Source organism: Vitis riparia, chromosome 15 (assembly GCF_004353265.1).
Source record: "Vitis riparia cultivar Riparia Gloire de Montpellier isolate 1030 chromosome 15, EGFV_Vit.rip_1.0, whole genome shotgun sequence".
Classification (NCBI taxonomy): Eukaryota; Viridiplantae; Streptophyta; class Magnoliopsida; order Vitales; family Vitaceae; genus Vitis; species Vitis riparia.
Window position 1 is genome coordinate 6,409,511 of NC_048445.1, and position 23,180 is coordinate 6,432,690.

Here is a 23,180-nt window from a genome sequence, read left to right on the forward strand (position 1 = left end):
TTTTTTTTCCCTCACTCTCCTGGACTTCCCACATGGCTGCCCCCTCATTTTTTTTTTTTTTTCTTCCCCCCCCCCCCCCCCCCCCCCCACAACAGCAACCAGCAGCCGGTGACCCCTTTCCCTTTTCTTTCATTTTCCCATTTCCTCACTTTCCCGTAAAATCCTTATTATTATTATTATTATTATTACCTTTTAAAAATATTTCTTGTTTTAATTTTAATAGTAATTGTTATTGAAATTGGGTTTATGTATTTATATTTGTTTGTAGGTTTTATGTTTGAACTTTGTTAATTAATATGAAATTTGAGTTAATTTATTGTTGATGGATTAATTTGAAATTTGTTAATTAGGTTTTGTGGTTATATTACATTTAGTGATTAATTTGGGAAATTTGGATTATATCAATTGCATATTATTTATTGGGATTTGGGCCTATTGTTAACCTGTTATTTGTTTAGGCTTATTGGATTGGGCTTGAAATATTATTTTCCTTTATTATGCATATTTTTTATGTGGGCTTGTGTAGACCCCCATTTGGGGCTCATTTTCTACAGCTTGCTTTTAGCCAGGTGTCACCATCTAGGGGAAGCCATGTGTCACATTTTGACTAGCTGCTAGAGAATCACAATAGTGGAGTTGCAGGAGCAATCAGGGGTTGACACCTGTAAAGGTGATTCTGAGAAAATCTGCTGGCCGTTAGTGCAAGTTGGGAGGAGCGTATGAGAGAGGGATTCTGCAGAGAGAGTGGGGGGCAACGTTTTCGGTTACAGAGGGTAGCTGAGGGAGGTAAGACTTTGAGAGGGGAAATGTGAGAAAAAGCTTAGAGGAGAAGGGTGATTGAACCAGAGAGTGAAAGGGGAGCATAGCAGAAGAAGAGAGGAGTCTGCTTGCTCATTTCTGCTAGAAAGGAGCTCTCCCAGGTGCAGGCATGGTGGATTTTCAGTTCATATTTTCCTATTACATCGTTTTTTTCATGGTTTTTCTATGTGCTTAACATTGTTTTTCATGGTTTTCCTGTGTGTTTAACCCTCATCCACTGTTTAGATATACTTGCCCTGCTAATATCTCATTGTCTTGGGTTTCATTTGAAGCTACCACGTACATGGATTGTATGAATTGATTTAATCTTCTCCTTCATCCCACCTGTTTTGAGCCCATAGATTGATCTTGAGATGAGACTACATGAGTTCTCTATCTTTCATGATTATTATTTTCTTCTATTTTTTCTTTCCTTCTTCTCTTTCACTATTTGTTGTCGCTCAAAGAGATGCTCTGTTTCTTCGTAACTGTTTCATCAATACCTTGCATGAGGTGAGATTTATGAAAGGGGATACCACCTAATGCTTGGCTCATTTTGTTTGCTTTATCACCGGTACACTATATCTCGTTGCTTTTCCTCCTCCATTTCTGGTATTTTAATCTATATTTTGGCTTCTGGTTCACATTTCTGGATTTATTTTGGACTCTTGGTTTTGTAATCTGATTTGTGCTTGAGGGAAGAAGCCCTTGGGGGCATGAATGACAATGAGTGGAACAGTCAAGTTCTGTAAGTTGTCGGATTCAACAATAACCCCTGGCTTCAGAAAAATGGAGTTTCGAGACGCGTCTATCATTGCTTACCTACTGAGAAACTACTTGAGCCAGTTTGTAGCTGTATCAGATTTTGATGAGCGTGATGTGGAGCACCTTGCTTTTCCTAACTGAAAACACGGTGGAAAATTATATGGCTGGTGAACGGTGCACATATCATTGCAAAGTAGAAGAATTATGATGTTTTCAATGCATTGGAGGCCATGCGAAATGAAACTTTTCTCAAGGAATTGATATTTGGACCGAAGAAAGTGACGGATATCTTCATCATTGGCTCCTATTGATGCTGTGGAGAGGGTATCCCCGCTATTAGGGGGGAGATTGACGCAAATGCTGTAATATTTGGCCAACTAATTAATACCCATTTGACCTCATTCATGCATGGTCATCCACGCATACCCTTATCCCTCTGCCCATTAAGCCCATCCTTCATTCTCCTTACTCATCGTACCCGCAGTCTTATTACTACATCACCACATCACCACATCACCATACCTCGTTACCCATGTCTCACATCCACCATGCATAGATTCATTCAATCATCCCACTAAATTCGTTTCTTTCTCTAAACGTATTCGCACCCATTTCCTACACCCAGCAGTGTCCACCCCTGGTTCTCCACCTCATCCATCCATGAAATCACTAAACTCATAATCCCATTGCCCTTCACCTGTCGCTCCCTCCTTGACGATATAAAGTTCTTGATTCGGAAAACAAGATGAGGGGTTCTCATGTTGGTACGTACCTTTCCAGCTTTGGAATTTGGCATCATACTCAACGGTTTCTTAAGAAAGATGTCTCTAATTCAAACACTGTCCATCTCTTGGATTTTGATGCTCCAACACGAAAACATGGTTCTCTGCTATCTGATAAACCACCCAATACCTCCAAATGTTCCACTGGCTCCCATACAGAATGGGATTCATCACATGCCTGTTAACAATTTGCCTATGGGATACCCTGTTCTGCAGCAGCCTCCTCTTCCAGCTACACATATCAACTCCATGAGCTGCAGTATGTCTTCTTCCCGTGTGGAAAAGGGGATCCTTGCATCAGGAAAATTCCATCCTATTCAAATGAATGTTGCGAATGAAACTGCATCTGATCTGGTAACCGGTATTCCTACTGCTGGAGTCAAGTCAGAGGTGGCTTCGAGTCCTCTATCAGTGGCATCCAATGGCCATTTTTCTTTTGCTCCAGAGATATCAGGAATGAGTGTGGATGCATCCACTCTTCACTTAACATTTACATCCGATGTGTCAAGTTCAGGAGGACTGCAACCGGGTCAGATGGTGGGACTGGAAATTCGAGGGAATCATTCTTGTCATTGGCTCATATTCCATGGAATGTTGAAGCCACTGCTGAGGCAATAAATGAGGGCATGGCTTTCCTGCTGACTGGTGGGCACTGGAAGTCTTGATCTATTTTATGCTACAAGTGAAATGCCATTTGGATCATGGAGAGAAAGTGAGCTTGATACATTTGCAAAGATTGCAAGGGGACAGCTAAACCGTCCGCGCCATTTTTAGTCCTGAAGCTGTTGCTCTCATAACAAAGTTACTTGAAGTTGATGAAAGCACAGGACTTGGAAGCCAAAATCCAGATTCTGTCAAAAGCCATAAGTGGTTTGATGGGATTGATTGGAAGAGGATGGCAGATTCTGAGGGAGCACCCAATCAATCCTCATTGACGAAGATCTTGCATGGCCACCTTTTGCATGGCCACCCTTATGCCACGTGCCATCTCTTATTTCTTTATCTTTTTTTTTTAAAACGATTTTTCAAACCACATTTTGTAAATAATTTCCCAAGTTCTTGATTTCAAACCTCCAAATTTTTCATCCTTAGCCTTTTTCTTAGGTTCCAAAAATGCGTTTTCCTATAAAATTTGCTTTCTTTGGCATGCAATTTTCATAACCTCTCTGTTTTTAAAATGTTTTAAAATAAGCATCTATTCAATTCCGTAATTCCAAGAGATGGGATCCATGGAATTAATTCATGCAATACAAAACGAGCTTTGGTGGGGGCCCGACATATGTGATTTTATAATTGATTGATTGATTGATTGGTTGATTTATTTGCCATGCATGATTGATGTTATTCTGCTCTATAGCATGCTCGAAAATATTCCTTAATTATGCACTAACCTCGCTTCTTGATAGCGCATAACGGCTCGTTGCCCAGGTACGCACCTATTCTCACTCTGGTCACTCTATATACGTGTACTGATTCCCATATGTGCATGATCAATTCGGGTATTCATTGATTTCTTTATTAGATGCCATGATTGCTTCATTTTATTAGTAGAGACCCATTTTTAGGGACTTAGAGGGGTGCTACGGTTTTTACCGTACCTTCCCGATAAGTAACCTGACCCCCGAACCCGATCCGATTTTTCACAGACCACCTTTTCCAAAACAAGGAGTCACACTTAGAGTTTTTCTTTTTTATTTTGTTTACCCTTTAAAAATAAAACAAAAATAAGTGGCGACTCCAAGTCATTTTCAAACAATAAATAAAATCAATTTTTCAAATAAAAATCGAGCTCGTCATCGAGTGGAAAACGCATGAGCACAAAATGCGGGGTCCACAGCTTGTTAATTGATATGAATTTTGGGGCATAGAAGATGGGTGAGATTTGTTGGATTATTTGAATATTTAATATGAGTTTAGCCAATTTGAATTATTCAATTTGGATATGGGACAATTGTGGTGGATATTAATTTAGGCTTAGTAAAATTTATTTTGATTTATCCAATTTTAGGTTTGGGGTGATTGTGTTTGTTTTTTTGGTTATTAATTTGGATATTTTGGGTTAAGACCTGTAGTAATCTGGGTTTATTTTAATTGATGAAATTTATGAGATTAATTTGAAATTGGAATTTGGATTTGAATATTTGTTTGAAATTTTGCACGTTTTGAATAATTACAATTGTGCTATCTTTGTTTTTGCATGAACCCATTTTGCAATCTTGTTGGCTGAGTACGAGTTGATGACACGTGGAGCTTGTGGTAAGTTTATTTTGACATATATTTTATTTCCGACTTTTATTTGGTTTTATTTTTATTAGTTCTTATAAATATTTGTTTGTATATATTTATTGACTGTGTACAGGATTGAACATCGAACAAATTAAAATTTTGTTTAAGTGAGAGGAAGAATTCAATAAATGTGTTTTGATAAAACAATAATTTTAAAATATTATTTTTAATAAAAGAAAGTCTTTTTATTATTATTTATAAAAATTCAGAAAAACTCAAAAGAATTGTTTTTAATAGAATTTGAAAATTTGTTTTTAATAACATTGTCCAAAAATTTCTTTGCTTAATAAAAATTGTTTTGTAATTAAAGTTGTCCCAAAAATTAATTTTTAATAAAATTGTCCAAAAATATTCTTTTAAATGAATTCCTTTTCCTTAATTAAAATGAGATTAAAAGTATTTTGAGAAATAGAGGATTTAATTTTTTGTATTTTCATTTATTTATTTATTTAAATGAAAATGAATCAAAATAATTTTGTAAATAAAATTGTAAAAATTCATTATTAATCTTTGTGCCCAAATTGAAATTTTGTAATAAATTCTTTTGATACCATAAGTGTAAATAACTTTTCTTGAAAGTTAAATACAAATCAAATCAAATCAAATCACTTGAAGAAAATGTTTTTGTAAATAAATTAATTGAAATCACCCATTCAAAATTGTTTTTAATAAAATCCTTTGAAATTTTCAGAAAGCTAATTTTATTTATTTATTTTATTTATTTATTATTATTACTATTATTATTTTATTTATTTATTTATTTATTTATTATTATTATTATATATTTTTTTAAATATTTTTTTTATTAGTTCAATAAATCAATTTGCATAATTCTATTGTCATTTATTTTGTACATTCTTGTCATTTTATTTTGTTATCACTTTTGTGTATATTGATTTATGTTATTAATTTCAGCATCCATGATTAATTAGTTAATTGTCATAATTCCCTCAATTAGTTTAGTAGAAACCGTATGTATACGGGCTTAGAAGGGTGCTACAGCTCACCACCGTACCTTCCCAATAAGTAACCTGACCCCAGAACCCAAACTCGGTTTTTTACAGACCTGTTTTTTTCCTTCGGGAGTCACACTTAAGGTTTTTCTTTCTTATTTTGTTTTTCCCTCCAAAAATAAAATAAAAATAAGTGGCGACTCCAAGTCTTTTTATAAAAATCAATTTTTTCACTAAACAAATAAAAAGGCAAGTCACGCCGTCGAGTGGGAACGCACGTGAAAATGCGGGATCCACAAAATGGCGACTCCACTGGGGATTATTTTTAGAGGGTCAAACTTGAACTCAAGTTGAGGGAAATGTGACGTTTGATTGGTTGATAATTGGATACCATTCTCTACGTGTCTTTGTATGATTGAGTGTTGAATACGCGTTGAGAGCTTTAATATGTTTATCTGTGATGCATATTTGGTTATTATTGTTCATTGGAGATGTTGACATGTTGATTACATCGATTGATTCTCTTACCTACTTTAGCATAGTGACTCTTCTTGCTGTATGATTATCTTGCTTTCCTGGACATGTATATTCTCATTTTTGTATATCTCATTCATCTTGACATAATTGTTTCTATTTGTTGTATATTATCTTGTTTATTTGAATATTTTCTCTATTCTTGTTATATTTCTATCTTGATTATCATATTCTTGCCTAGCTTGTGTGTAGATATGAGTGATATACTTGTTATTTGCATGACTGCTTGGTGCATGACTACTTGGTGCATGACTGCTTGGTGCATGACTGCTGTTCTTTTATGTGATGCATGTGTTGTTTGTCTGTGTGGGACACACATCTATCCCTTTACCTCCAACTCTCTAGACTCGGTCGACCTTGTTTCACTTGATCTTGTATTTGATATGAGACTTGTTACTTTGTTTGCTCTTCGACTGAGCTAGCGATTAGGAGTAGGGTTTAGCGATGGGCTATATCGATGTTTGGGAGCATTCTGGAGGAGGCCGACACATTGATGTTGATTGGAGTCCGATCTTTGAAGACCTGTATAGCTCAGAGCTAGGTTTCATGGATATTTGTGTGATCAGTGTGTTTCTTTTTCTACTTTAGCTTCATAGGATTTTCGGATGCACCCACACCGTTCATCGTGCACTTTAGTCGACTACTGAGTGTTGAGAGTTTTGAGAGGTTTCACCATAGGAAACTCCCTGGGATGTCGAGGTAGTGCATGTGTGGAGGTGATGACCACCTTGCATGGAAGCGCCCTGTCTTTTTGGAGGCGTGCAGAGGGTTGTGTATCGTCGGAGGGTATGATCGCTTCTGCTAAGGATCTTTTAAAGTCCATCCTTATCCTTTTAGAGCCACCTTGACCTTGTAGGTTGAGCTGTAGATCCTTCGATTAGAACTCTCTCCCTACACGTGGGTGCATCTAAAGGCCTTCAGAGCCTCTTTGGTCATAGTTTGGATTCAATGTTCTCTCTTTTGGTCTCTAGTTGAGGGTGCACCGAGATCAGTACGGGTTTGAGTTACAGTCGGACAGTCCTTTTATACTTTGATGTCTTGCTCATTCCAGTTCAGACTAGCATTTCTTCTATCTCGTGCTTCATGCTCTTTGGGGATTGGTCTTTCATTCTCAGTGTGGATTTACCATCTTGGGTCAGAGTAGAGGGGAGCTTAGTTTGTTTTTTTCGAGAGATCAGACATGGATCGGCGGGTTGTCACAGTTGATCAGTTCACGGTCGCCATGGTTTCTATTCAGGCGTCTTTGGCTAGTCTCATACAAGAGATAGACGGTCAGCAGAGTAAACAACTTGTAGTTCAGGATGAGACGCCTTATGATTCATTGCCACCTCCACCACTACCACCACCACTTGGTCTAACAATGCCACGGGCCCCACCTTATCTATTACATGGTCATTCTGAGGTTGCCTCACCTGCAGTAGTACAGACCACAGTCCTTGAGGATACTCATGCATGCATGGATCGTATTGAGCAACGTATCAGGCAGTTGTGGGTATCTGACATTTCAGCAGCTTGGGATGATCTTGAGGGTCATTAGGGGATTGATCAGAGGCCCTAGAGGGAAGTTCAGACCCAACTGGAGCAGACTTTATTTCATTAGAGAGCTGACCCTAAAAGGCGCTGCATGGTTGATGGATCTATATAGAAACCGATTCTCAGAGCCAACTAATGTAGATCAGCTGAAGAAGTATTATGTTTGAGACCATGGTTGTAGGATGGGTGGCCATCATTTTGGTTAGCCATATACCTTGTTATACTATTGGGATATACAGACCGCTGCTAGCCCATTGAGCCTCGCATGTGCATCAGAGCCTTTCTTTCTTATTACCTTGCTGACACTTCTACACCGGGATGGGGGCTCTTTAGTGTATGCATGCTTCATTTAAGAGTTTTGTGAGCCTTGGGTCTACGAGCACACCTTTCTCTCATTATTTTTCCTACCATTGCACTATTGCATTCTTTCATATCTCATTAGTTGAGTTCTTCATCTCTCCTTCTTTATTCTATCTACTACTTGTTTTGCTTTATATTCTTTCCATCTTGAATGGTGATCCTCCTCAATTCATTACATGGGGGATAGTCACATCATTTCCACTATCTATCATACAGACACTGATTTAGAGATCTTTAGTTTGAGAAGGTCATCTTGTCAGAGAGAGTTTTTTTTTTTTGTTGCCTTAGCACTTGGGAATGTGTCTATTCATTATTGATATCATCTTTGGGGTTCATTTGTTTATGTTCAGGGTATGTGTATTTGTATATATATGTAATAAAAAAAAAAAAAAGCATATGTGTGTATGTGCATAGTATTCTCCATCATTGAGCGTGTATATTGATATTTGAGGGTCATTTTATTGAGTATGTTTGTTGATGAAAGTTCGTATGTGAGCTTTCCGAGGCCCTACATTCTTTGTATTCATTTTGTCATTTTTCTTTGAGAGTGAGATGAGTGACCTTCTCCTAGGGACTCTAGGTCATTGTTCTTTCCATCATTATGTTCATTATTGATGTGACTTCACTCCATGTTTGATTTGAGTTGATCATCACATTTCTTCGTATATTCATTGTTTTCTTATCATCCTTGTCAATGCTTATGATTCAGCCCATTCGCTTCACCCCCGTTGTTTTTTTTCTTCTTTCTTACACTGACCTATTCTAGGTTTGACATTTCCCTCGCATCATTCTTGCGTATCTCATTACCAATTCGTTTTGCTTCATTATCTCATTATTAATATTACATTCACATTGGGCACCCTCAAGTCCATGGCTCACGAGCTTTTCTATACATGTTACATTTTATACATGAGGACATGGTTTTTCATCATTGGGTATTTGGGCCTAGTTTCCTTTCATTTCTATTACCTTATCACCCTAGCCTACGTTACGTCCTGTGTCTTAAGACCACCCTGAGGTCATAGGATCAGATGTTGTCTTCGACAGCCCCTACTTGGACAGGTATTTGAGATTTGGTTGATATTTAGATATCATCATGCTTCTTCTTCTGGGAGACGCCTCTTTGATGTTTGGACCTGATTCAGTTGTGGATTTGGATTATCGGGATCACACATTTGATGACGGATGATTTGAGGTTGTCCCATTGTAGACCCCCATTTAGGGCTCGTTTTTATGCAGCCCAATTTTGCCAAGTGTCATGATCTCAAGGAGCCACGTGTCGCACCTTCAATGGCCACAGGTGAATCAGCCTTGCTTTTTGATGGACCAATCATAGATGGACACTTGGAGGAATGTTCTAGAAGGTCCCTACAGGCTGTTAGTAGGAGCGGATGAGAGAGAAACAAGGCAGGCTGCAGGCTGGTGGTGGTGCTTTTGGTGGCTGTTTCTGTAGGTTGTAAGAGGAGCAAATCCGGGGGAGGAAGAAAAGATTTTTTTGGAGGCTTTTGAGGAAAGCGGCAGAGAGCTAGAGGGGGAGGCAACTTTTGTTTTGGTGATTTTTTTTTGGAGTGGAGAGAGAGGGAGCAAAATGGTAGAGAGAGTGACTGCTGTTTGAGGGAGTTTTTGTTTGGTCGTTTTTGGGATAGCAAGGGGTAGGAGAGGAGAAGCTAGGAGAGGAAACCACAGAGGGAAGATATTTTGGAGGGGAGTCTTCACTTTAGTAAAAGGGGGATCCTGTGAGCTTGGGGAAGGGGGGAGAGGCCTCCATTGACGACTGGTGAGAGAGTTAGGGAGAATGAGTTTTCCACTGCGGTAAGGGAGACGAGATATTTTGAGTAGCTGTAGAGGGAGTGAGGTTTTTCCGGAGAGAGGAGAGAAGATTGTGGGAGGAGCAAAGAGCTTTAGAGGGAGGGAGGAGATTTTTTCTTGAGAGTATTCCTTGAGCTTAGGCTACTACGGAGGGAAGGAGCATTGGGAGGAAAGGAAAACGGGAATAGAGGCAAGAAAGGAGACAGGTGCGTTTTCTAAACCATGTACTGATTGCCATTGATTTTCTTTGGGTTGCTGTAACTATATTAATAAATCTGTGCTTGGTTCTTCATGTGAATTTTGTTAGAGAGTAATCTAATTCTTTTTTAACTCTCCTTTGGGTGTTTTGAGTCATATCTTTGGATCTTATTCCCACTTGGTTTTTCCCACCTATATTAAGCCCATCGATTTCTGTATGAGATGAGGTTGAGTTAAAGTTGTTTTAGTTCATTTGATGCTCTGTTTTTTATGCTTGCACCCTTGCTATCTACCCTCTGTTCCCGGTGACTATTTGTGCTCCGGAGGGGAAGGACTTTGCTGTTACGATCATGAGAGACATTAAGGAGAGTGAGACTCATATGTGGGCACTTGGCGAGGTTCCGTCGGCCAAAGCAGAGGATGAATGAATGGAGACTCTGGATGATGTGTGAAACACATGCAGGTGTATCTTGTTGCCTCTTGGTTGTGCATGATATTTGATTTTTGAATCTCCTATGGACTGCAACAAGGAAGAGGCCTTGAGGGTCAAAGTGATTGCAGAAAAGAAGAAGGCAATGTAGATGTGGGAAGTAAGAAAGGTGTTAAAATGTTAGAGTCCGATGCAGATGAACCCAGGAAGTCAGGATCTTCAAGAAGAAACACAAGCAGGAAAAGGAAAATTTACCTGTGGAATCCAGTGAAAGTTGCCGAACTTCAAGTAGTGAAGATGCCAAAGAAGCTGTTGTTGCTCAAGAAAAGGTGTCGTTCCTTCTGGAGAAAATTCTGAATTTACTATAGGACATCAAACCATGGCAGATGACAAGGATGACATTAACGGACTATGGCCACTATTTTGGTAACAATTACTAGACGGAGTATTTTATTGCGAAGTTGGTGATTAAGTTCCTAAAAATCTGTGATGAATTCTGCCTAGTTTTATTGAACCAGTTCAAATCAAGGGAATTCCAGATTCGAGGCTCAGCAAAAGCTTTTCATTCCCACACATATATTGAAGATGTTGGATCACGGTCTAGGGAATCCTAAAGTGGAATAATGCCTTGACAGCAGCAACAAAGCACAGTATTTCCTAATAGCCTTCCCATATTTCACGTTGCCCTTGTCTCCACCGTCGAAACCATCTCCCTTCATCACCTTTCAAACTTCATGCCTCAAGTGCCCCTCTAACCACACCCCCACTAATCATCTCACATTTTACAGTGTTCATCACCAGTGACTCACTTTCGTTCCTACCATCCATCATACTTACCCCGATATCCTTCAAACCTATTCCATTTTACCAACCTGCCACACTTCATGTACATGGCCACCTCCAAGCCCACTGTTTCACACCCACTGAACCCTTGCATGGTAATGCATGGTCCCTTTCCAACCCTCATGCACCATCATGATTCACTACCTGCATCCACATCGACATATCCCACACCATAGTCTCCACTCCCAAGGCTATCCCACCTTGCATGCCTTCCATTCATAATTCCTACCCACCTTATCCATTTCCTCACCTTTCAATACATCATACCCATATTCTCACACCACCACCCTATCTGCCCATCTTCCTATTCTACCCATATTCACATACCCCTGAACCTATCTCACTCACCATCCTCCATCTAACCATACCACTAAGCCCATTTCTCTCTCTAGATCTTTTCTAATACCCATTAAACCCACCTCCAAGCCATGATGTGCTGCACCAAGTCTTCAAAAGAGCCCAGATCAGTTCAGCTTACACTTACCTGATGGAAGCTTAAAGCACAGTCCAGGTGTCGACGTGGAAATGGTTCTAAAAGGAGATAATGACCTTATGAACTCTGCTCCTCCACGCGGGAAATCCTGTGAGCCTTCCTATGATGTCCTATACAGAGTTTGAGGAACTATGGAAATTAGCAATCCTGACCATTGCTTGACATGGGTTCAATTCGAGTTCAATGTTTTACTTGGAAGAATACTAACAAAAATGAAGGCATGGTATTTCTGACTGAGCAATGGTATATTAATGTGCTGAATCAAACCCATCTCTCATGGATCCGAACACGCATATCGTATGGGTAGGTAATATGAATGCGAGACTGAAAGCTCACTGTGAAGTTAGAGCGGGTGAAGAACTCCAAATCTGCTATATCGACACGAGTGTGGATCATGATGCTCGTCAAATCCTCTTGTTCCAAGGATTTGGTTTTAGGTGAAATTGTCTTGGTTGTTTTGCTGATGCTGCATGGTTGTCCTCCATTATAGACGAGTTTTGTTTGGTTTCTGAAAATTCCGGCATATGATGGAGGTGGCGGCATGGGATCAGCATCTTCAGGTCAATCTTCTATTGAAGCTATAGGGTTTCAGCACCTGTTGGAGGAAACACCTTTACATGCAGGATGTATCTCTTAGACTGATTTGAAGCTATTGTGCATGGGCTAAGGAAGAACTCTCAAGCTCACCTCCAGTTCTTCTGTTTCTTTCATCACGTTGTCAGAGGGGTTTACAAGATGCTTCTCTTAGAGTCTCCTTAACAGTGCCGTAGTTGCTAGGACAGAGGCTTGGGAGCCGCAGCGATGGTACCAAGGAAAACCCCAAGAACAAGCCGAAACCCGGATCTGATTCTTGGCGTCGGCAAATTCTCTAGATCGAAAATGTACCACAAGCGTGGTCTCTGGGCCATCAAGGCTAAAAACGGTGGTGTTTTACCTTGCCACGAGAAGAAGTCGGTGGCTCCAGCTCCATTGGATAAGCTGCCAAGGTTCTACCCGGCCGGTGACGTCATGAAGCCATTGATCAATAAGCACAAAGCCAAGCCGACCAAACTCGGGGCAAGTATTACTCCTAAAACAGTGTTAATTATCTTGGCTAGGAGGTTAAAAGGAAGAGAGTTGTTTTTCTGAAACAGCTCTCATCCGGGTTGCTTCTGATTACCGGGCCATTCAAGATTAATGGTGTTCCTCTAAGGCGTGTAAATCAAGCTTATGTGACTGCAACTTCCATAAAGGTTGACATTTCCAAGGTCAAAGTGGAGAAGTTTGATGACAAGTCCTTTGCCAAGAAAGTACAAAAGAAGAGAAGAAGTTGGGCTTTTGATAAAAGGGATGCTGAAATATCCCAAAGGAACGTCTTGAAGATGGAAGGTTATTTCAGAACACATTAACATAGGAAGATCCGTGGATAAGATATTGAATGCAATCAAAACAATTCTTCTCCAGAAGTCCGATGCTGCCAAAGCTTTTGGTTCATTCCTTGATGAAGATCAGATTGCCGCTAATCTTGTGAAAAATGGTCCAATGGCAGTGGCCATCAATACAGTGCTCATGCAGACATATATTGGGGAAGTGTCACGCCCATACATATGCTCTAGGAGATTGGATCATTGAGTGCTGCTGGTGGGGCAGGGTTCAGCAGGCCATGATCTCATCCGGATGAAGGGCAGGCCTTACTGGATCGTAAAGAACTCATGGGGTGAGAAGTGGGGAGAGAATGGATTCTACAAAAGCTACAGGAGAAGTTACTCACAGCATGGCCACCTTTTGCATGGCCAACTTAGGGTCACGTGTCATCCTCCTGAATTCCTTCCTTTTGACTTTAAAAATAAATTTCCTCAACCTCATTTTTTAAAATGATTTCTTCAATTCTGTTTCCCATCCTTAGCATTTTCTCTCAAGTTCCAAAAATCCGTTTTCTTCAATAAAATTTGGCTGCCATTTTTCTTTTCGGTGAGCCACTTTCGAATTTTTCATGATTTTAAAACGTTTTAAAATAAACATGAATTTAAATTCCGTAATTCCGAGTAATGGAATTTATGGAATTGATTCATGCAAAATAAACGGGCTTTGGTGGGGGCCCCACATACATGATCTTGTGATTGATTGACCGTTTGGTTGATTTATTTGCCATGCGTGTTTAATCTATTCTGTTCCTTGACATGCGTATTAGTATATGTACATATTCATTGTTCACTGATCCTGCTTCATGATAGCGCATTTGTCACTAGAGGTCCAGGTACGCACTCATTCTCATATTGATTATTCTCTATGCATGCTCTTATTTTCATATGTGCAAGTTTGATTTGAGTATCCGTTGATTTCCTCATTGATTGCCACGTCAGCTTCAGTCTATTAGTAGAGACCCGACTTTAGGGACTTAGAGGGGTGCTACGGTTTTTTACCGTACCTTCCCGATAAGTAACCTGACCCCCGAACCCGATCCAGTTTTTCACAAGCCACCTTTTCCAAAATAAGGAGTCACACTTAGGGTTTTTTCTTTCTTATTTTGTTTACCCTTTAAAAATAAAACAAAAATAAGTGGCAACTCCAAGTCATTTTCAAATAATAAATAAAACCAATTTTTTTAAAATAAAAATCGAGCTCGCCATCGAGTGGGAAACGCATTGAGCCGAAATACGGGGTCCACACCCATCTTTCGATCTATCACACATTTGATGCCATACTGGGGCATGTTTCCTCTCTTGCTGAGATTTATAGATCTAAGTGGAGTTGCATGCTCATCTCCACTTACGAGATACGCACCGGGGCGATGACCTATTTGTTATCTTGTCATGATCCTCCGGCGGAGTCCCTTTTGAGCCATTTGGTCAGACTCACGCTTTTCGACATTTAGATATTGTCATATTTCTCTTTCGGGATGCGTCTCTTTTGATACGTGGGTTTGATTCAGCTGTGGGTTTGGATTACAGAGATCACACATTTGATGATGGATGATTTCATGTCACTCGATTTTCAACCCGCCATACATGTGATGCCATACTGGGGCATATTTCCATTTTGATTGAGATTCACAGATCTTCGTGGAGTTGCATGCTCGTCCCCACTTATGAGATACACATCGAGACAATGACCCTCCAGTGGAGCCTCTCTAGAGCCATTTGGCCAGGCTTGTGCCGTTTAGCTTTCAGATGTCGTCAAGTTTTTTTTCCGAGGGATACCTCTTGGATCAGTGGGTATGATTCAGTTACGGATTTGGATGACCAGGATTACATATCTGTCGATGCATGATTTGATGTCATTTGATTTTCCCGGCTTGTTACACCTTTGATGCCATATTGGGGCATATTTTTCATTTCGATCGAGATTTGTAGATCCCCTCCGATTTGCATGATCATCCCCAATTACGAGATACATGCCGGGTTGAGGATTCAGTTTCATTTTGTCATGATTCTCCGGTAGACCTTTCCTTGAGTCGTTTCATCAGGCTCATACTTTCCGATGTCATTGTGATTTTTGGATGGAGTCGTCTCAGGCTCACGGACTCTCACATCATCATTTTGTTAAAGCACATGTCCGATCTACGATGCATCCCCAATGAGTTACTCATGAGTCAACAGGACAGATCGGATACATCTGATGCCATACTAGGACATATTTCCTTCATTTGGATATGGAGATAAGCGTTCTCTCATAGGTCTGTTACGGTTTTCATCACTTGGTCGAGAGATATTGTGTCTGCTTTATTGGTCACTATTCCTTTGATTTTCATTGAGATGAGCTTTCAGTGGAGCAGGACGTTCGGGTTGTGACTGTCTCGCTATCCGTGATTCTTCAGTAGATTGTTGTATTGAGATCACGGTGGTTACCCTATCAGATCATTTCTTTTGAGATTCCCTAGTGGATCATTTGATTTGATCATCTCGACTCACTAGCAGAGCATCTTTTGAGACTCATGGAGTCTCTTTCAGACCCTTCTGATGGATTAAGAGTTATGCGACATGCCACACTGGGGCATATTTCCCCCCATCATTCCCTTGCAGTTCGGCGTTCAGAGCCACCATGTCATTCTCTATTTTGACATTCAGAGTCGTCATTCTTAGCTTGACCTTCATGGGTGTTCAGTTTAGTTTGGCATTCAGAGTCGTTGTTTCCGCTCAACATTCATAGCTATCGCTTTCAGTTTGGAGTTCAGAGTCGCATCCTCATCTTAGCGTTTAAAGCCATTGTTCGCTTTTGGTTTGACACCTAGATCTATCCTCTATTTGGCGTTCAGAGCCACTTTTTCAATTTGGCATTCAGAACCGTTTTTTCCATTTGGCGTTCAGAGTTGCATTTTCATTTAGACTGCTATCACATTTTTCATTTGGTGTTCAGAGCCATTTTTTCAGTCTGGCGTTCAGAGCCGTTTTTTCAGTTTGGAGTTCAGAGCCGTGTTTTCATTTCCACATCCAGTGCTGTCACATTTTTTTCATTTGGCGTTCAAAGCCACCTTTTCAGTTTGGTGTTCAAAGCCACTTTTTTCAGTTTGGCGTTCAGAGCCACGTTTTCATTTTGACATCTAATGCTGTCACATTTTTTTCATTTGGCGTTCAGAGCCACCTTTTCAGTTTGGCATTTAAAGTCATTTTTTCAGTTTGGCGTTCAGAGCCGCGTTTTCATTTCGACATCCAGTGTTGTCACATTTTTTCATTTGGCGTTCAGAGCCACCTTTTTAGTTTGGTGTTCAGAGCCATTTTTTTAGTTTGGCGTTCAGAGCCGCGTTTTCATTTTGACATCCAGTGCTATCACATTTTTTTCATTTGGCGTTCAAAGCCACCTTTTCAGTTTGGCGTTTAGAGTCACTTTTTCAGTTTAGCGTTCAGAGTCGTGTTTTCATTTCAACATCCAGTGCTGTCACATTTTTTCATTTGACGTTCAGAGCCACCTTTTCAGTTTGGCGTTCAGAGCCACTTTTTCAATTTGGCGTTCAGAGCCGCGTTTTCATTTCGACATCCAGTGCTGTCACACTTTTTTCATTTGGCGCTCAGAGCCACCTTTTCAGTTTGGTGTTCATAGACACCTTTTCAGTTTGGCGTTCAGAGCCACTTTTTCAGTTTGGCGTTCAGAGCCGCGTTTTCATTTCGACATCCAGTGCTGTCACATTTTTTTCATTTGGCGCTCAGAGCCACCTTTTTAGTTTGGCGTTCAGAGCCGTGTTTTCATTTTGACATCCAGTGCTGTCACATTTTTTTTTTGGCATTCAGAGTCACTTTTTCAGTATGACGTTCAAAGTCGTACTTTCAGTTTGGCGTTCAAAGCCGCTATTTCAGTTTGGCGTTTAGAGCCACGGTTTTGGGTCGACATTTAGAGTTATCACATTGCTCGCTTTCCATTTGGCGTTCAGAGCCATTGTTTATTTTCCATTTGGCGTTTAGAGCCGCTGTTTCAGTTTGGCGTTCAAAGCCTTCATCATCTTCAGTTTGGCATTCAGAGCCATTGTTTCATTCTAGCATTCAGAGTCATGCTTTTAGTTGGCGTTCAGAGCCATTGTTCATTTCCCATTTGGCGTTCAAAGCCACATTTGCACTTTGGCCATTCAGAGCCGTCATTCATTTTCAGTTTGATGTTCGGAACCATAGTCTCATATTCACATCCAGTTCCATCACCATTTTTCCTCCATCCCTGATGTTCAGAGCCATTTTTTGTACCCATTCATGCATTTTGATTCACTATCTTTCGTAGTTTGGCGTTCAGAGCCATTTTTCATGCCCACTCATGCATTTTAGAGTCATCATCGCTTCTCAGTTCTGACGTTCAGAGCCATCGTTGTCAAGTTCACAATTTAGCATTCAGAGTCACTATCTCTTCTCAGTTATCGCGTTCACAACCACCTTATTATTATTATTATTATTATTTTATTTATTTATTTATTATTATTATTTAATTATTTTTTTATTAGTTGAATAAATCAATTTGCATAATTCTATTGTCATTTATTTTGTACATTCTTGTCATTTTATTTTGTTATCACTTTTGTGTATATTGATTTATGTTATTAATTTCGGCATCCATGATTAATTAGTTAATTGTCATAATTCTCTCAATTAGTTTAGTAGAGACCGTATGTATACGGGCTTAACAAGGTGTTACGGCTCACCACCGTACCTTCCCAATAAGTAACCTAACCTCCGAACCCAAACTCGGTTTTTCATAGACCTGTTTTTTTCCTTCAGGAGTCACACTTAGGGTTTTTCTTTCTTATTTTGTTTTTCCTTCCAAAAATAAAATAAAAATAAGTGGCGACTCCAAGTCTTTTTCTAAAAATCAATTTTTTTCACTAAACAAATAAAAAGGCGAGTCATGCCGTCGAGTGGGAACGCACGTGAAAATGCAGGGTCCACACATAGGTATGGAATTGAATTTTAAGATGTATTTTCAACATAAACATATTAAATGTACATGCCCATTTCAACCATTGCAAGCAAAGTGTCCATACATGTCACAGAAATGATGACCTATTGAATTAATTACTCCTTAAGGTCCATGCCTGTTCTTCATTCTTCTTAAGTCTTTGTGCATAAAACGTGATCAGCCATGCTTTATGAATATGTCAACTGAATGGATCAAGTCAATATAATTTTTTATTATCAATTAGGTTCCCCCTTAGAAAACTTAAAAGACAAAAGAGACGATAATAAGATATTTGACCTTATTTTAAGTTAGGGAGGAGACCAATGAAAATAATATAAAAGGTATTTTATAAAATTTTAAATCAAAGTTAAGTGTAGTTAGTTAAAACCTCGGAGAAGTGAACGAAATTAATCCTATTTATAATAAATTTTTAGCTAAAAAATAATGGGTCGAAAGTGTAATTGCAAGCAAAGTTTTCATGTGAAGATAGCTTATAGAAAAGTTTAAGACACTTAAAATTACCCTCTCTCTCTCTCTCTCTATATATATATATATATATATATATATATATATATATATATATATATATATATATATGCATGAGTGTCTACATTATTTTTTAAATAATATGAGAGATAATAAACACCATATGTCTAATTTGTAAGTTAAAAAAAAAAATAATAATATTTTATGAGGTATTTATTATATGTTCTATAAATTTGAAAAAAAATATATTTGATGATATCTAATTTACAAGTTAAAACAAACAAATAATACTAATGTAGACCCCCTTTTCAAGGGCTGAAGACTTGTAGTTTTTTTTTTTTAGGAGATTTTTTATAGCATTGGAAGGAGGTCGTCTCACCCTCTGGAAGAGCTGGCAGCACCCTAGGCAAGTATGGGGGCCCCTTCTCGACACGTGAGACAAGCTGCATGAACGGCATGGAGATGGCAGGAGGCCATGCTGGTGGTTGAGAAGTCGTGCTGGCTGATGGAGGAATAGTGGAGCTGGTAGTGGCTTCCAGGGGAAGATAGAAACAGGAGAGGAAAAACGGATAGAGGGAGAAAAAGAAAAAAAAGGAGAGAGAGGGGGATAAGCTGGAGGAGTTTTCTTTTCTGGGGGAGTTTTTTTTTTGGAGAGAATCCTTAGACTGGAAAGGGAAGACACCTGCTACGAGGAGATGAAGGACTTCCTAGGAGCATCTTCTTTTCGGTTTGCTTGTAAATAAGCTTTTCAGGTATGGATTTTGCTCATTGTTTTCACTATCTTGTTGTGGGATATCTTTGTTTGTTTTATGCATGAATCTCAGGCCATAAGATTAGCTTTTACTGATCTTTAGGATGATTACGGTTTTGTTGTCATTGCTGTACCATGTTTTTCTTCTTGCAAAGACCTTGGTTCTGTTTTAGCTCCAGCGTGAGATATCTCAATGCTTGCCCCCCTGTTTTTGTGTAAACTCCTAGATCTTTCCACCCCCTTGCAAGCCCATGGACGAAACGAGGAAATGGGTCTCCAATCATTGCTTCTCCTGTCTTTGAACTCTGTTTTGTAAATGCTCTTTTTCACATTTTTCTTTGTTCTTAACGGAATGAATCGTGAACATGGTGAGTTATGGTTTGAGTTGATGAGCATGGTTGCGACATGTAGCTCCTGGCGAAGAATTCTGCGTGGGTACAAGGTCAATAGAGTCCTACTCCATCTCCTAATCCCATGCATGTAGCTCATCCCATATCAACCAAACCCGCGATACATGCGCCCATGGCTAACCCTTACACTGTCACCACCTTTTCTCTCTCCTTCTCCTGCCAACCCCATGCTTGCATTTTTCTCTCATCACCATTCGCACCCATCTCCATGCATGAACTCATCACCACTCATGCTCACGCTTCTACCTCTCCACACCCGTATCACTTTCTCTCTCCACCATGCCACCAATCCCATGCAAATCCCCATTCCCGCATGCCTGCCTATATCTTCTTCTTTACACCACCAAGCATATACCCATTTCTCTCTCTAGATTTCCACACTATTCTCACCACCACATCCATCCTAACCTTCGTGCAACTCATTGGCTTCGTACCCACTAATTCATTCATGCCCGCATGTGCTCTGCTGTCAACCTCGTTGCTGAAGATGAAGTCTCTTAAGCCAACGCCGGATGGTAGACTCCTAAGCTATGACCCATCTTCATTTGCATTCAATCACAGCACGCATCTGGGCATTCTCTCTACAGCTTGGTGGATCCTGAGCTCTTCCGTGCCACCCATGAGGATGATCCGAAGGCGTTTTTGAAGGTGTCGCCATGGCTGGCCTTGTTGAGGTTTTGCGTTAGCTTGACGACTTGGCTGAGTTTGCTGCCGAGACGTCCCATGGCTTGCACGAAGGAATGACGGTGACTGCTGCAAGGGGTCGTGGTCTAATGGTGTTGGCCGGCATTCCAGTTTGCATGATCAGAATCTGATCACCAGAGGGTATTACCCTTTTGGCCAAAACGCTCATATCTGGGCACGTGCATGGAGTGCTCAACTCATTACACACATGGGTTGATTTAAAAAAAAAAAGAGGTCCATGATCATTGAGATTTTGTAACAGGAAAAGGAAGGAATTGAACAATCCCCGCACCACCATGATGCCCAAGGCCCACTAGCTTCCTTTGAGATTCAATCTTCCCCCCTCAAGCCCACTTCCAAAGCCCACTTGCCCCACTTACTTTCATGCATGCAGTCGGTGGAGAGTGTCACTCATGCATATATATTTGCTTATTTGTGCAATCTCTCCATTCTCAATGTCAAGATTCAATCCTCACCCTTTTAACTTTTAAATCTAATTGTCAAAATCTTCATTTTCAAAGTATAGTTCCCCAAAATCCTTTCTAATTTTTAAGAGTTTCTATTTCATAATGTTCCTTTTTTTTAGCTCCCCAATTCCAAAGTCAATTTTCAAGATTCAAGATTTTAATCTAGTTTCCGAAACTCCAATATCTTCCTAAATTAATTTTCAATTTTAAATATTCAACTATTCAATTTTATACGTTTAGATATTATGTTTGTCAATAATTATTTTTATCCCATATATATTTATTCATCTCATTAAAAAAAAAAAAAATCATTAAAGTTTCCACCCTTCAAAAATCTGAATTCCAAATCTAATTTTTAAACCCCTAAAAAAAAAAAATCCACTATTCTTCTTTTTTCATTTAAAAGTTACTTTACTTAAACAGAATTGTCATCCTATATTTATTTATTTATTCAAAATCCAATTCTTCAAAAACTTGACTTCTTAAATTAATTTTCAATCTCGAAATTTCCACTATTCAATTTCACTCACTTAAATACTACGTTTGTTAATTATTATTATTATTCGATATATATTCATTCACCTTCTTCTAAGATTCGCACTCATTAAAGTCCAATTCCTTCAAAAATCCCATATCCTAATTTAATTTCCAACCCTGAAAATTCCATCATTTTTTTTATTCCGTTTAAATGTTATTTTCGTTAATTAGTATTATCATCCTGTACGAGTCTACTAATTTACAATCCAATCCTTTAGAAATCCGATGTCCCAATTTAATTTTCAAACCCCTAAAAATTCCACTATTCTTTTTATTCCGTTCTAAATGATTATCTTCGTTAATTAGTATTATCATCCTTTATTAGTTTATTTATTCAAAATCCAATCCTTTAAAAGGATCCAATGTTATAATTTAATTTTCAATCCTAAAACTCTACTATTTGGCTAAATGTTATTTTCTTTAATTTGAATTAGTACCTTATATTCATTTACTTATTTAAAGTCTAATCCCTCGAAAATCTAACTCCCTAACTCAATTTTTCAATTCTAAAAATTCCGCAATTCACTCAAATCTTATTTTCATTAGAATCATCCTCCCCCATTTGCCTATCTATTTAAAGTATAATCCTTCAAAAATCCCATGCTTAAATTTAATTCTTCAAATATTTGTTTAAATCTTATTTTCATCAATTAGGATTATTATCTCATATTCGTCCATTTATTTAAAACCTATATCTTCAAAAATCTCGTCTTAACTCAATTTCTCAAAACCTAAAAATCCTACAGTTCGCCTAAATTTTGTCCTCATCAATTAGTATCATTATTCTATGCTTGTTCAAAATCCAATCTGCCAAAAACCCCATGCCTTAATTAAAACTTCAGTCCCAAAAATTCTATTATCCATCTTTATTCACCCAAATATTATTCTCGTTAATTAGTATTATAATCCCATACCTATCTATTTACTCGAAGTCATATCCTTTTAAAAATCCAACGCCCTAATTCAAATTCTCAATTAGAAAAATTCCACTATTCTTTTTTTTATTCGTCTAAACATTTTTAGTATCATTATTCCATGTTTATTTATTTACTTATCTCAATCATTAAAATTCAATTCTTCAAAACCGGATTTCCAAGTTTAATCTTTAGACTCAAAAATTCCACCATTCATTCTTATTCACCCAAATATCATCTTTGTCATCACTGTTATAAATTCCAAGTTTACTTATTTCCTTCCTCTGAAAATTCCAATAAATAGAGTCCAATTATTCAAAGATCCGACTTTCAAACCTAATTTTCAAAAATCCCACTATTCACTATTCATCCGTCCGAACATCGTTACGATTAATTAGTAACATTGTTCCATACTTCCCCATTTATTTCTCTTAAAATTTTCAATCGTTAAAGTCTAATTCTTCAAGGTTCCGATTTCTAAATCTAGCTACCTGAAATTCCAATTGTCCTATCTCCGAACTCAATTCTCAGTTTCCCATGCTCCAGTTCCCATATTTATCCCACTACTTATTATTATCATTATCACTATCATTTTATTCATTATTTTTATAAACTCCGCCTTCGAATGATTTCTAAGATTTCCAATTTTTATAAATCAATTTTCATAATTTCTACTTTTAAATAACCTACGATCCTGATCCCTTTCAAAATTTAACTCCCATAGTCCTAAAACTTAATTTTCTTAAAAATCCCGAACTTTCAAATAATTCTTCAAAATCTCAATTTCCTTTCAAAT

The 23,180-nt window shown here is 38.6% G+C and overlaps 1 protein-coding gene and 1 pseudogene across 1 annotated transcript; both read left to right on the forward strand.

Annotated features, from left to right (window-relative positions):
* Positions 1-2,441: 2,441 nt before the first annotated feature.
* Positions 2,442-3,010, forward strand: LOC117931903. Its single transcript, XM_034852979.1, has 2 exons — positions 2,442-2,728; positions 2,791-3,010. The coding sequence occupies exons 1-2, from the start codon at positions 2,442-2,444 to the stop codon at positions 3,008-3,010; spliced, it is 507 nt and encodes a 168-aa protein (XP_034708870.1).
* A 9,575-nt stretch (positions 3,011-12,585) lies between these two features.
* LOC117931904 lies at positions 12,586-13,395 on the forward strand (annotated as a pseudogene).
* Positions 13,396-23,180: the final 9,785 nt, after the last annotated feature.

Bases quoted from the DNA above. Each gene is read 5' to 3' on its own strand.
- LOC117931903 (XM_034852979.1), top strand. From the start codon at position 2,442: ATGGTTCTCTGCTATCTGATAAACCACCCAATACCTCCAAATGTTCCA. The intron at 2,729-2,790 runs GTCAGAGGTGGC...CTTTTGCTCCAG, and splicing joins ATTCCTACTGCTGGAGTCAA to AGATATCAGGAATGAGTGTG.